This window comes from Onychostruthus taczanowskii, unplaced genomic scaffold, assembly GCF_017590055.1.
Source record: "Onychostruthus taczanowskii isolate IOZ18803 unplaced genomic scaffold, ASM1759005v1 scaffold78, whole genome shotgun sequence".
In the NCBI taxonomy this organism is placed as follows: Eukaryota; Metazoa; Chordata; class Aves; order Passeriformes; family Passeridae; genus Onychostruthus; species Onychostruthus taczanowskii.
This window is the reverse complement of record NW_024505671.1, coordinates 3,064,268-3,078,489: the sequence shown is the minus strand read 5'-3', so window position 1 is coordinate 3,078,489 and position 14,222 is coordinate 3,064,268. Positions and strand designations below refer to the sequence as shown.

The 14,222-nt window shown below is 34.3% G+C and overlaps 1 protein-coding gene across 2 annotated transcripts in view; it reads right to left on the bottom strand.

Annotated features, from left to right (window-relative positions):
* The window catches only part of RGS7 (regulator of G protein signaling 7), a 211,698-nt gene that overhangs the window by 110,915 nt on the left and 86,561 nt on the right, over positions 1–14,222 (bottom strand). For both annotated transcript variants that reach the window (XM_041423510.1, XM_041423508.1), the window contains exon 3: positions 3,768–3,864. In XM_041423510.1, coding sequence (XP_041279444.1) covers positions 3,768–3,864 — 97 coding nt within the window. The remainder of the gene's footprint in view (positions 1–3,767; positions 3,865–14,222) is intronic.

Here is a 14,222-nt window from a genome sequence, read left to right as displayed (position 1 = left end):
GGGCTCACCCACCTGCTATTTGCGAGAATGATGAGCGATTATAACACCGCTTTCCTCTGGAGTCTCTCACTACATCTGGCCAGGCTACTGAGACTGCCATTCTGTTTTAACTTGGATTTTTTATGTTTAAACACATCAATTCTTTATTTTTTTTATGAAGCAAACTGCTATTGGTAATTAATTGTTATATTAATACATTTGCTAATCAAAATGCACTATCTCATTATTTTCATTATTTCCCAGGTAAAAGGGAAATCAGCATTTTTTGAGATCAAGAAAAGTATTTAACAAAAAATGGATGTAATAATTGCAAACATTTAACAAAAAAATTGATGTAATAACTGCAATAATCTTTCTGACAAATGGGAAAACACAATATTTATATGGAAAAGATACTATATCAGCTTCAGCTACAAGAATGAGAAAAAAACTAAAGACTTCACGTGGGTCATATTTTCCAGTGAAAGGTAAATTAATGTTTTCATTTCCTCTTTAACACAGGAGATGCTAACAACACACCTTTCTACTGATCTCCTTCTCCTATCTTTGTCAGTTCAAGCTGTGACTACATTCCAAGATCAATGAGCCCTGCATCAGAAACACCCAGTAATAACAAGTATGAGCATGTTCTTCTTGCAAAGGTTTTATTCTCCCTCTGTGTGTATTCTTTAACTGAACTTACATTTCTCAATAATTCTCCCTGCTCCTTAATAAAAATTCTCATGTTCCACACTCAAGCTTACACACCACTCAACTGGCACATTCTCCACAGGTTTCATCAGCAAGCTCACCCAAGTGTTGCACATTTTAAAGTTCTATGAAGAATCACACTGATATTCCTTAATGACCACAAGCATCACTACATCTTCTTAATGAAATATTCATGTTCTGATTAGCTTATGAAGCTTCCAGCACTAGGACTGGGTAAACCACCCACACCACCTCACAAAGACTTCCAAAACAAACCCTCAGCTATTGATTTGTCAGTAAACTCTGGATGATTCTTTCGGCTTTGAAGCGAACAGCAAATCTTTGGCATTTTCTTGTATGCCTCCTTAGCAAAAATAAAAATTATATTTTAGAGCTCCTTCTAATCTCTGTGATTCATATGTCAGAGTCCCTAAATTCATCATTTCAAGCAAGTTTTTTTTATCCATTTCCAGGTCTAAAGGTGAACCATGGACCAGGAAAATCACGTCCTCTTTATTCTTAATATTCTAATCCACGTTAATAAAGAATGCACATGACAACCTTCATGCAATCATTATTGCTGGCCAGCAAGATGTCTATACACATTATCTTATTCACTCCTCCAAAACATTTCAAAAGCATGAAGACAAATACAATACATCTTTCCTTTGTTCATCAAAATGCACATAGAAGGTGCAAAATCTCCTGTCTACTTTTTCCCTTTGAGCCTTGAAAGTTTCAAATTTTTATTTGCTTTCTATGAGTGTATAGAATATGTGCAACATAAAGCAAAATTATTCCTCATCTTTTCAAAATTTCACAAAGTGGACTAATCTTTAATTTAGGATTATATTTTTTCTGAAGAAGAAAAATCTTTATAGTGTACAGGGAAATATCTGTATTTCAAATGTTTCTCTCTGTTGATATTTTACTTGTGAAAACATTTCAGGAATGACTCAGTAAAGGAGATAGTATGGTTACATCATCCTATTTATTACAATCACAACATTCCGTGAAATTCAAATACCACTCCTCAGGCTGATTTTGCTAATGCAGTCATCTTTAGAGATGGTCAGTAATTCAGCAATAAAAATTTGCTCTTTCAACTAGTTTCTGACTTGCTGGTTTTAGAAGCAATATTATTATCACATAAACCCTATTCCTACAGACAATTTATGGACATCCTTAGCTGTTACATGTTGCTTAAAGGACTTGTAGAGTCTTTCCTAAGTGCTTGAAGGAACATGATTTCACTGTGGTAGAGTTTTCTTTTTTGCTTCTCCCCATTTAAAAAAAAAAAAAAACCAAAAAAAAACCACCACCAAACAGTTACAAAGCTCCAGTATTTATGGGGCATAATCCAGGACAGAGGGTGTGTACAAGACATCTTTTGCACAGACACACACAACACACATACACACATATATATATATTAAAAATATATGAGCATATAAGTATATATCTATCTACTTAGAGAGCATCTACTTTGATGCTTTTGAGGATATTAAAAGTACTATAAGTTTTTGTTAAATATATTTGCATTATTGTTGTCATGAACCTTAGACAATATTCCCATGTCTCCTAGAAATCAACAGCTTAGAGTTAAGCTAATATTTGTTTGCTACATATACAAACTCCTAGCACATTAAATGATGTTAGTGACTTAGGACATAGAGTTGAAGCTTTCATATTCCATTCAGGATGGAGAACTGACAGGAAAGTAGAATAATTGAACTGAAATGACAATTATGCTGCTCTGGTGGGAGTTTCAGTCATGTGCAGCAAAAATTACTGGTACTCCCTGGTATTTGAGAGAGAAGATCAGAAAAGAGAAAAAAAATGAACTGTCCTGTGATTTTTATTTCCCCCTGAAGCTAATAAAGTTAACACATTGATAGAAAAGTTGGTATATCAGAAACGGCTATGTATAACTGCATATATATTCTAACTCAACCTTTAAAAGTATAATGCCTATTCCAGTTGAAAAAAAAATACATTTTGGTCAGTCTGGTCAGTCTACCTTGAAATCTATTATACACAAATTAAGGCAGAGATTAACAATGAATTCTTGATGAATTCTTCAATTAGATGCCATTGGATGCACTCACTCATGGCAAAATAAAGGTCCATTTTCCAGAGGCTATTGTTTAAGTAAGTTTCTAAAATCTAAAATTAATTTTCTAAAATCAGGATGCAATTTCATTCACTCTTAAGACTCTATCTTTTTTTTTAAGACAGGATTATTCACTATAAAAAAATTTCAAAGGTTGAAAATTAAAATATAGAATTTTTCTTGATGTTCTGGACCACAGAAACTTGTATAACACTTTCTGTATTAGGATACACTCTTACAAATTATGGAAAAATTGGATTCAACAATGACATCTATTTCAAAGGAACTCAATACACACTGGAGTATATAGCCACATATACAAATGCATAAATTGTCATAAAACTAGGTAAATAGCAGAGTAATTATATGCTAATTAGTTAATAAATAGACAGATTTTTGTGCCTATGACTGTGCTGACCTGACCTGACCACCTATAGAGTTTACAGCTGTCTTGCAAATCGCCACAAAGATCTCAGCCTTAGTTTCACAAGCTCAGGCACTGGGCTACAGAAGCAGGTCATGAACGTTGCAATAAAATGTCACAGCCCTGGATCAGCACCATTTGCAGAGTGTGGTGATGATTTTTCTTTTGTTCCGCTGCTATGAAATTTCTTATCTTCATTTACTGGCCAATACACTAAATTCATACTTGCTAGGGAAGCTGGCTGAAAACCAGACCTGACCTGCCATAAAAATATTGCCAGTTTGAAATAATTAACTTTTTGTAGTAAATTAAGTATTCCCTTCACATAATTTTCAGGACAAAAATATCTTTTTGTAAACCAACTCCAATCTGAGAGAAAAATCAAAGTCTTCTATAATTAAACTATTCAAAGGATAAATAATGTCTCCTCCAGACCAGATGACTGTGAATTCTCAACAGTATTTATTTAAAAATCTTTCCCACTAGAGCATCCCCTCACATAAAACTTTAAAATAGTATGAAATTCACTTTGACTCTTACCAGAAAAGACACTGGGAATCTTGGAAAGAAAACTTTTCACTGTCCGAATAGGAATCCCATTTTTCTCATCTTGCATGCGGGCTATGACATCTTCCATCTAAATAGAGAAATAAAAAACAAAATTAAAAATAAAAAGAATAAATAAATCCATAATTGTTTCCTAAAGTAAATCTCCAATAAATCCTAGATAAATCTCTCAGACTGACAGGTCCCATCTATTTTTCTTTAATTTATATTCTATCATTTCATTGAACAGGCTAAAATTGCAAGTAATTTATTCATGACAAACAGTAGAAAACATGTATTCAAGGACACTTGAGAAAGAAACAGCACTGCAGAACAACTTAGTTAAAGTTAGATTTAGTTAAAGTACCTAAAAAAAACTACTCAAAAACCATTGTTGGATATTAAACTTCATGTTTTAATTGTTTTAATGGTATTGTACCACACATAAAAGCAAAATAGACACATACTGGCCTTTAGGGGACTGATAGAGTCCTCAAATACAATTTTCAAAACAAAGTAGAGCTTTTAAGTTCAAGCTAAAATTCCTTGTTTTGTTTTGAGAAGGGGGAATAAAATAAAACATGTTGTAATTCCTGGAGACAGCAGAGCCAAAAACCTAAGGTTTCTTTATAGGTAATAAGGGAGTAGGTAAAAAAAAAAAAAAAAAAAAAAAATCTGATTTTTTTAATGTATATATTTCTACATTGGCTCAGTTTTCCAGATCAATCTTTAGGCTAATTTGGACTGTACATTTTATAAATTATGCCCAACTCAAAGGTTTACTTTCCTATGAACTATGACCAGAAAACTCTTTCACTGGAAAATGAAGAATATTTAAGTAGAGTCACTGGCTTACAAGGCCAGTGTTTCTTTTTCCCATTTCAGGATTTAAGTCTACAGATTTGATAATTTCTTTCTTTCTTCTTTGAATATCTAGCTTCACAAAATGTTCAATGTAACTATGATGAAATTAATTACAACTATTCTTTCTTTTTTCATAAATCACCAACATGCTCCATGTGAACAACTCTGTGTTACAGGGCCTTTTATACTCTATTATTCAAAGTTTGAAAAATTTTTGTATGTCACTTCTTTACCCCTGATAGATTCCCAAAAACTTCATTAAAAGTTTGTGGCTGGGCTGTGCTGTGGAAACAGAGTAACAGACAAAATTCTGTCATACCCCTTTTTCCCTTAAAGTCAGATGTCCCACATTAGCAAATAGCAAACCAGCATTGGGCACAGGTGTGCTTTAATTGGCCCAATAAGTGAGTTATACAGAGCCAGGAAAGCAAACAACATTTGGGGTCACCAGGGGTGTACTTGGGATAAAGAACAAAAATCCATATCCAAAAAAAGAAAGAAAAAAAGAAAACAAAATAATTTAGCTTGACTGCTCATGAAAAAGCTATTTATACATAGAGTGTCTGGAGGTTCCCATGTTCCATGTTTTTATAGATCACATATTAACAACCTAAGGAATACAAATCCAGTGTCATTGTCCAAACTAAAAAAGTAAACGCAAGAAGTAAATATTATTAGCAAGGTGTGAAAATGGAGTCTATTGTTCAGAATTAAACAATGTGTAAAATGTAACAGAGGAAAAGAACCAATTTTCATCTGACATGGAATTTAATTATTTAAATAGAAAAGGCTATTAATAGAAAATTGTCAAGCATATCTATGCTTGTCAGCCATTGCTTGTGAAATGGCATCTGTCCCTACATTTTTTATCCACATGGTAACTGAAGGTTTGTATCAACTCCTTCCAAATTCTGTTGGTAAGCTGCCTTATTTTGCCCTTAAGTGAACAGGAATTCACTCAAATTCAAGTAAACATTTTTGCTGATCATAATTTTTGGTGATAAATTACAGACATGCATAATAAGCTTGTGAGAATATTGTTAGAACCACGGAGTGAATAATATACATTACGCTAGGACAAAGTACAGAAAACAATTTGTATATAAGGCAACACACTAAAGGCATATTTGCAATATAATAAGGATTGTTACAAGCACAGGCCACACTTCTCAAACATAGCATTACAGGTAGAGAGATGCAGTTACTGCTTGCTCAAGAACACATGAGTGCAAATGTTAAATTCCCAGTGCTGTCAGTAGTCAGTCTTTTGAGAGTACATGGCAGAAATTGGTAACTGACATTTACATATGCTTTCCTAAACTTTCATCACAGACAGGATTGAATCTAAACAGCATAAAATCTCACTCTGAGAGAGACTGAAGCTCTGGGAGAGTCCTCTGGTTTTGATTAGCAAAGTGAACTCTAGGGTGTCTGCACTGCAAAATTACACCTTCTCCTTTATACCAAGCTGATATTGACGTTCTGTGTCGGGCATGAATTCTGTCTGTGCAAAAGGCAGCTCATTCTGTAGACAGCATTATTGGGAACTGCCTGGATAAATCAGTGAGCAAAAATTACCTCCTAAGTGAGCAGGAACATTCTGAACACACAACACAACAGCAGTCCACTAATTAGATACAGTTGACCTCTTGCATGGAAATCTAAGTTACTTGTGGTTTGTGGTTATCTTAAATCTTAAACATAAGAACTCTAGAAAATGAAGGGAAATTTAAAAGAAAAAAGTTTAAATTAAAGACTCAAACCTATCCAATCTAATATATGCATGAGCACAGTTTAACTTTCAAAATATGCAGTTGCTGTTTCTGTTACAGCTGCTTTAAATTCAGCAAATATATAACCTCTTCCACTGAAAACCATCAAACTTTATTATATTTGGGAAGCAACAGTCAAGGCAGTCCTCTGTCATTCATCAACAATGACCTAAGACAATGAAAAGGGCAGAATATTTTAATTAGAATGATGAAAGAAAATCTTAATCTAATTTTGCTCAAGGAGCCTAATCTGGGAAACACATGCTGCTGGCTGATATAATAATTTTCCTTCCTGATGTATCACTGTTTGTTTCTGAGTCACCTGACCCAATGCTCAAAAATGAAATAGAAACTTCTTCATTTCACCTCAGAAATAAACTTTTTTCTATTCATATGCTGTTACCTGGCAAAACCTGTCTGGCCCTTGTCTTGCCTTTTTAATCCTAAACATTCTCAAGTAACTCAAACAAACCCACAAATAATTTGTCTCCTGATCACTCTGCAAATGAAGGTCAATATGCTTGAGAAGAGGAAGCTGTATAAGCATATCTTGACTTTTCAGTCATTATTATACATCATTAACTGAGAAAGTATAGCTAGAAAGACATTTCAGTGCAGCACAGATCCTACAGAAAGCTTTCTAAATAAACCTCTTCTTCAAAAAATGTGCCATTTTTTTTTACCAGTGGGGTAATTCCAACCCTAACAAAAACTCACTAAACTTCTGATGAATAGACAAATCAGAACAAACTTACAGTATTAATATTTAAAACTTCACTTGTCTCCTTGTGAAGATAATTTGCAGCCTTCATCTTGACACGTAAAGACTGTGAAATCTATTTCAAAGCCTGACTCTATGACAACAGTGACAATGCATCTTCTTTAAACCAAAAAGAAGGCAGATAACAATATCCTGTTACAGAAGGGCTACAGGATACAGGAGCTATTGAATAATGACAACTGAGTTTGCTCTGAACACACTGGGAGCTAGGCATGCCCAGCTTACCCCAGGAGCAGAACCAGAGGAGGTCTTGACAACACCACCAGGGACAGTATCCTTTAGCTACTTACAGCTAGGTGAAAGGAATACAGCTCCTAAGAGCAGAATTGTTATGGTTCCTCAGTGCCACTGGGCCATGTGGTTTGTGGGGGAAACCCTGACCTTTAAACTTCCAAATCTAAATAATAATTTCATTGCTGGTCATCTGCACATCTTGCAAAAATTATCAACTTGAACCACACTTCAGCATCACTGAGTCTTAAGAACTGGTTTTGGTTTGGGTTTTCTTTTTTTTATTAATTCAAATACAACGAAAGTGAAAAACAAAATGCTTGTTAGTGCAGGAAAAGAGTTTTTTTCGTCCACTAAAATTGAGCCTAAATCAACTCCATCCATAAGGATGATCACTAGACACGAGAATACTAGAAAAAGTAATTTATCTGGAAATAAGCTAGTTCAAGAGATACACAGTAAAAACTTGAAGCCTTGGCCTACTTACAAATACACAAATGTGTTAATTTGAGTTATGTCCCTTAAAAATAAATACTGTGCCAGGGAATTAAGATTATACTCAGGAATACCAAAATGAAATAAGCATAATTTTCTACTCAGTTATCATACATTAGAACAGAGATTGCTCTTACATTGAGTGTACTGGGGTCCACCCACACTACAGCTTTCTTCATTTTGCTAAAATCTTTTTTCTCCTTTTACACAAATGCAGGGGTGGAATAGCCCAGTGGAACTAGCTACAAACCTGATCCAAACTTGTTAAAAAGTATAAAGAGTCACAGCATATTTCTTACAGTATGCAACATGTTTCCTTAGACATTTTCTCCCCTGTCTACTTTAACACTTCACAGAGTGCAAGGTCACTAGTGCAGTTGGCCAGAAGGTTGCAGGAAATTTCCCTCAGCCTGTCCCCTGTGCAGAGATGTACTCCAAGCAACATGGGCTGAGCAAAACTTGCAGGGTAGGAGACAGATACAAGGTTCCTTACAAAGGGCCACTTTTCTTCTGACTCCTTTGCTGACAACCACAGGTACAGGCAAACTGATTGCCAGATCAAATCAGTAAGAAATAACCTTAAAGGTGGAAAAAGAAGGTTAATGGGAGACCTTCAGTTTACCCAGTGTATGAAGGAAAGTCACCAAAGTAAAATAAACAATCTCAGTTTAAGAATGCTGACAACTCTTTTTCTAAATCAAATGTGTAGAAACAAGATAGTTTAGTATCTTCATGTCAAAGATTTTAGCATTTTTCCATTTAATGCTGAATTGGATTATTTCAACTCTTTATTCCTACTTGGTATGTAAACCAAGTTTAAAACATTCAGAAGTTCAGAAAAGTACCTTTAGATTTTTGACTAAAATACAGTGCTGAAAGATGGCTTGAAACATGCAAGATTAACCAAACTGCTAATGACAAGAAGTCACAGACCTTGCTGATATAAAAGCAGTCAGTCACTAGTTTTCTAGGATGGCAGTGTTGCATCTCTGGTCTACCAACACAGGAAACAGCCCTAGGTACTCTCTGATGAACATTAAATTATAGAATAACTTAATTAAAATAATACAAGAATGACTGGTCTCATTCTTTTTAGAGCCTCTATTTGTTGAAATAATTATTTGACATCATAAAATTAAATGACAAACCAACACAAAAGTTTCCAACCGTATTAAACAGATGCATTGGAGATAGTTTCAAGAGCCTACATGTACCTATAACGCTGGCACTTCTGCCTCATGTTTCTTTCCTTCTGTATATGAAGATGCTGGTGTGAGCAAATAGTCCACACTCTGTCCCTAAACAGAATATCTGTGGAGAGAAGATGATGTTCTGGCTTCACGAGTAGCACAAAGATCTGTGTTGAATCATTATCTTAGGGCTTAATTTGTAGTTGTCCATGTGAATTTCTAGTTAAGATTCAAATCTATTTTCCCTAATTATCCATACTGTTTCAGATTCAACATACAGGTAATGTTTCAGACTGGTTGTAAAACAAGAGTGGTACTACATATATAAGCCTGTGCTTACATTAAATGAGCGCAGGGCAAACCTTTGTCATTTATTAAGAATAATTAAGGCTATTTTGAATTTATTTGAAAATTGATGCCAATTCTTTGCAATTATTTTTGAGACATAATTAAATGAGCAGTCCCACTGGGCTTCTCCTTACTATCAACCTGTATGTTCATCACTGAACTTACAAAAATAAGATGGGTTCTGCACACTTTGCTGATTTAAAAGTGTGGGTTTGAATGATTATTTTAAGCATGATCTTGTCTTATTCATGTAACTAAAATGCTGACTCATCAAAACCAGCATTTCATTTTAAAGATTCTTGTAGTTTAATACAAACCATACAAGGAGTTCTCGTGCTTTTCAAATACCTATTATAATACTTTATGAAAGAAGGACAACTTGAAAACATACTTTGAGCTCCTGTCATTAACCTGTAATCATGTGGCCTGTTTGGAAGATAAAGCTGTGAGTGATCCCCAGGTAAAGTTTGAATAAAGGGTAATCCCATCACAAGAAACTGTACAATATGGAATGGAAAATCCTGAAGGTACCATACAGTACATTCTGTAGGTAGCAACTTATGTCAATAATTAACTATCTTTTCTCCTAAGAACTGCTAGTCTTGAGCTCATGGTTTGATGCACCACCCTTTTTCTCGACTTCATACACTTGGTAAACAGAACTTTCTATTTCCTCCATCATTCTGCAGTTATTTATCACTATTCTTTCTTTGGATAAGTTGATATAAAAAAAAAAAAAGTTCTTTTTCATGCTAATTCAGAAAAATACAGAAAAATAGTGCGAGTTTGCTTGTGTGACTGCAATTTTTTTTGAGAATTCAGCGTGTCAGAACACTGCCAACAAACCTATAACACTGCAAGGGCTATTACGCTTTTGAATTAAATTTTTATCTCATCTAAGAATCCTACATCTGGATATATAAAACATACAACGAGTTCAGTGAATGTATATCAATGCTCTATAGCTGGACTGCAAAGAGCAGACTGAAGTAGTTGCTAAAAACAACTCAACTGGAATTACAGAAAGATCATATAACTTTGGAGGAATACATCCCACTGATTCATCTTTGAAATCAAGACAAGGTTATAGAAAATGCTCTACTAAGTCTATGAAAAATCAGGCAGCTGGAAATTCCAGCTCCCTAGCCCTCGTGAAAACGCAACTTCAAGCAACAAAAAGAACTCTTAAGCAAGAAAAAAGCTGGTTTTTAATTTAATCACTTGCAAAATAATTCAGATATTTTAAATTTTTTCATAGTACTAATACTTCATAATTTACTCTTACTCTGGTCTTTCCTAGCCAAGAAGCATATTCTATATTTAGTCAATGTCAGAATCAGATACAGAACATATAAAAGCTATGAACTGATGTAAAAACTACTACTTGAACTAAATGGTTCTTATGTTTAAATTCCAGATAGATAAAGAAAAGCATTTCATTTTATTTACCTTGGTTTTTTGGAAGTTAGAAACTATTAATGAGAATTAATTAAAAAGACACATTTCTCGAATTTTGAATGTGATTGTTGCAGAACAAAACCAGAGAGAGCTTACCCAAAGGAGTTAAAAAACACATCCAGATGGTGAAATTTCAAAACCACCTAAGTCAATGATAATTTTGGAAACTGCATTTGTGTTTTCAGTAAAATAATTATTTCCATCACATGTATGAAATTTTGGTTGGAATGACAGAGGAAAGAGAAGCATCACTATGGACACTTCAGAAGAAAACAGAGCTTGATGAAGAAGGTCTTCATGAAGGACTGCTTTCATTAATAGAGAGATGTCTGCAAAAATACGTAATTCAGAAGAAAATACACATTTTTTAAAGCAGCTAAACCTATAAACTATTTTTATTAATCTGTCAGGTCAAGATCTGAGCTTCTAGACTGTGTTACCAGAGATAGAAATAATATTTCTTAGGCAAAATACAAATTTTTAAAATACAGTCTTTCAAAGCCAAGCTGTTTTCTGGGTTGTACTGATCATTTGTAATATGATGGTCCTGACACTAAAAGTGTTCTGTACTTTTCAGAAACAGAGAAGTTCAATGGAAACCTGATCTCTGAAATCCCAAATGGACCTTCAAACACAATATTACAAAAGTGGTCCAAATGTTTGATTTTTCTTTTTCCAAAAAAGAAGAAAAGTACAATTTCAAAATTCAACAGGAAAAAAAAAAAAAAAAAAAAAAAAAAAAAAAAAGGCACAGATTCTGGTCAGGTTGGGATTTAAAAGAAGAAAACAGATGCAGACATTTTTGTAGGAGATGGAAAATAATGAAATAAGTTAGCTTATATATAGGTAACTCAAACACAAAAGTGAATTGTAGCCAATAGCACATTTTGCCTTCACAAGAAACAGTCACAAAATATTAGCTATAATAGAGTTGTGATGTATTCATCCACCTAACAAAAAAAGTGATATTCCTCTAGAGAACACTTACATTTACTCCAAAATATTGTCTTTTAATTCTGAAGTCTGAAAAACAGATTTGTTTTTCTTTAAATTGGTACATCTTTCTTATGTCATCTGTTACTAATGGTTTTAAATCTAAATTTGTCTGGTTGGAATCTCTTTTCCTCACTTGTCAGATGATCCCAAACATTACAAAGCCACATCACAGCAGCAGATCATTTTAGAAGAAGCTACTATTGACCAAGGATGAAACCTTTCTTAAGAAGTACAATATCATTATCCTTCAAATACTGATGAGCAAAAAATTAATTACAAGGAATGTTTCACTGACAGAAATAACATTTCAGGGTAAATGATAAGTATTTTGGTGATTTCTGCATTGCTCTCTGCTCTGGTGGGGGAAGACTGAAGGGGGCAAGCTGATCTTCTGTTAATATTTCAGCACCTAGAGAACAGAAATACTTCATAAAAACTTTATTTCTAGTCTCCTGGTCCTTGAAATTGCTCTGAGTCATTAAACTCCATTAAATACAGAAGTAGAACTGGTACCATCAAAATAATTTTTTACAAGTGACTATTAAATCATGTTCTTGAAAAAAAAATAAAAGGATTCTTAATTTTATTACAGTATGGAAAGCTTTCAGTATCAATTCTATTTGGCATTTAAAAAAAGAGGCTGCTGATATAATACAGTAATGTAGCATTATATGACAGATGGACTGGTTTCACAGTAGTCTGTTCACCCTCTGTTACACAACTTACTTGAAAACAAATATTTTATTCTTACCTAATCTGAATAGACAGTGGTGGATGTTCTGCCTATGTCAGTTCTTAAAGCATGTTGAATTCACCCGTTTTCACTTAAAGAACAATGTAAAAGAAATGAAAACAAATGAAATACTGAACTATTGATCTGCCAAGTGAACAATACAGATAATTAATGGCTAAATTCCACAGAAAATGCAGTCACGGAACATTCCCTATGCAATTAAAAAAAAAATGTTCCATCATTACCTTATCACATCTTGTTGAGGTACAAGATGTTGCAAGAGAAACAGAAGGAATAACTTGTACACTGAAATAGTTTTAAAAGGCTTTTATGTGTCAAACAAAGCAGAAAGGGAGGAGGGAATCACAAGAAGGGCAAAGGAAAGATCCACGTTCATTATCTCGTCATCTCCTTTGAAACTGTGTAGATTTATATTTTAGTGAATGGTCATCATACACACCCTTACCAGGATTTATTTTTTCATACAAAATTCTACTTAAAGATAATTAGATAGGATCTTTGAAGCCTAACACATTCATTCCTAAGCAGCAGTCCATTCTCCGTAGCAAAGTAGTTGTGGGCATGTCTCAAAAAAATTTGATGCAAAATGGCTTTCTTGGACATTGTATTGGTTTTAGATTTCTTATCAAACCATAGACCTAAAATTCTAAGATTTTTGTTATATTTATGAATCCACACAGTAAGCACTTACACATTTAACTGTACTTTCCAAATAAAATACATGCAAGACACCCCCAGACACAGAAAGTTCATTAGGAATACTTATTAGATCAGTTTGACCCAAAAATGAGACAGTTATGGTTTTCTTTATTTCCCTTTTTTATTATGTCAGTTAGGCTTATTATCCTGTGATACCATCCCCACTGTGTGCTCTAAAGCATCTAAAGGAGTAGTAACAACCAATTGGAAAGTGCAAATCAGAATTTGTTCACAGTATCCATAGCAAAATGAGGAATCTAGACTTTATTTTAGGGTCCAAGTTATTCCAAGGGCTACATATTCCAAACCAGAACATAAAACTGTAATTTTTTACCAAAAGCTCAAAAGCAGCACAGTGCATGTCCTTTGATAGCCCTCAAAGACACAGAAATTAAAAGATAAATCAGGTGCCAAATTATATAAAAATACATGGTAATTTCCACAGTTTGTAAAGAGTGAACATTGTTGCTGGCAAACCAATACTCCTACAAGATTACTGCACCAGAACACCTCACTCATACCCAAAATAAGTTGTCTTCACACTGGTAAAGCAGTAAGCCACACTGTTGAAATCTATTGAACCATTTTGAGATTCATTTGAAGTCCAGGGCTGAGCTCTCTCTGGCCTTGCCCCAAAGCCTGAGCGGGGACACAGCACCAGGATGGCCCCAGCCCAGTCCCTCTGCAGTTCACATGGAGGCAACTGGGACACTGCAATGCCCCGGGGCTGCTCTGAATACCAAACTGCTCTTGCTGCCTTTCCTCTTGCATCCCTGCCAAGCATATACATAAAACAATAATTAGCTCTTAACCTCACTAACGCTCTCCTAATGTCATCTCAGATGCTGTCAAATCCATGAC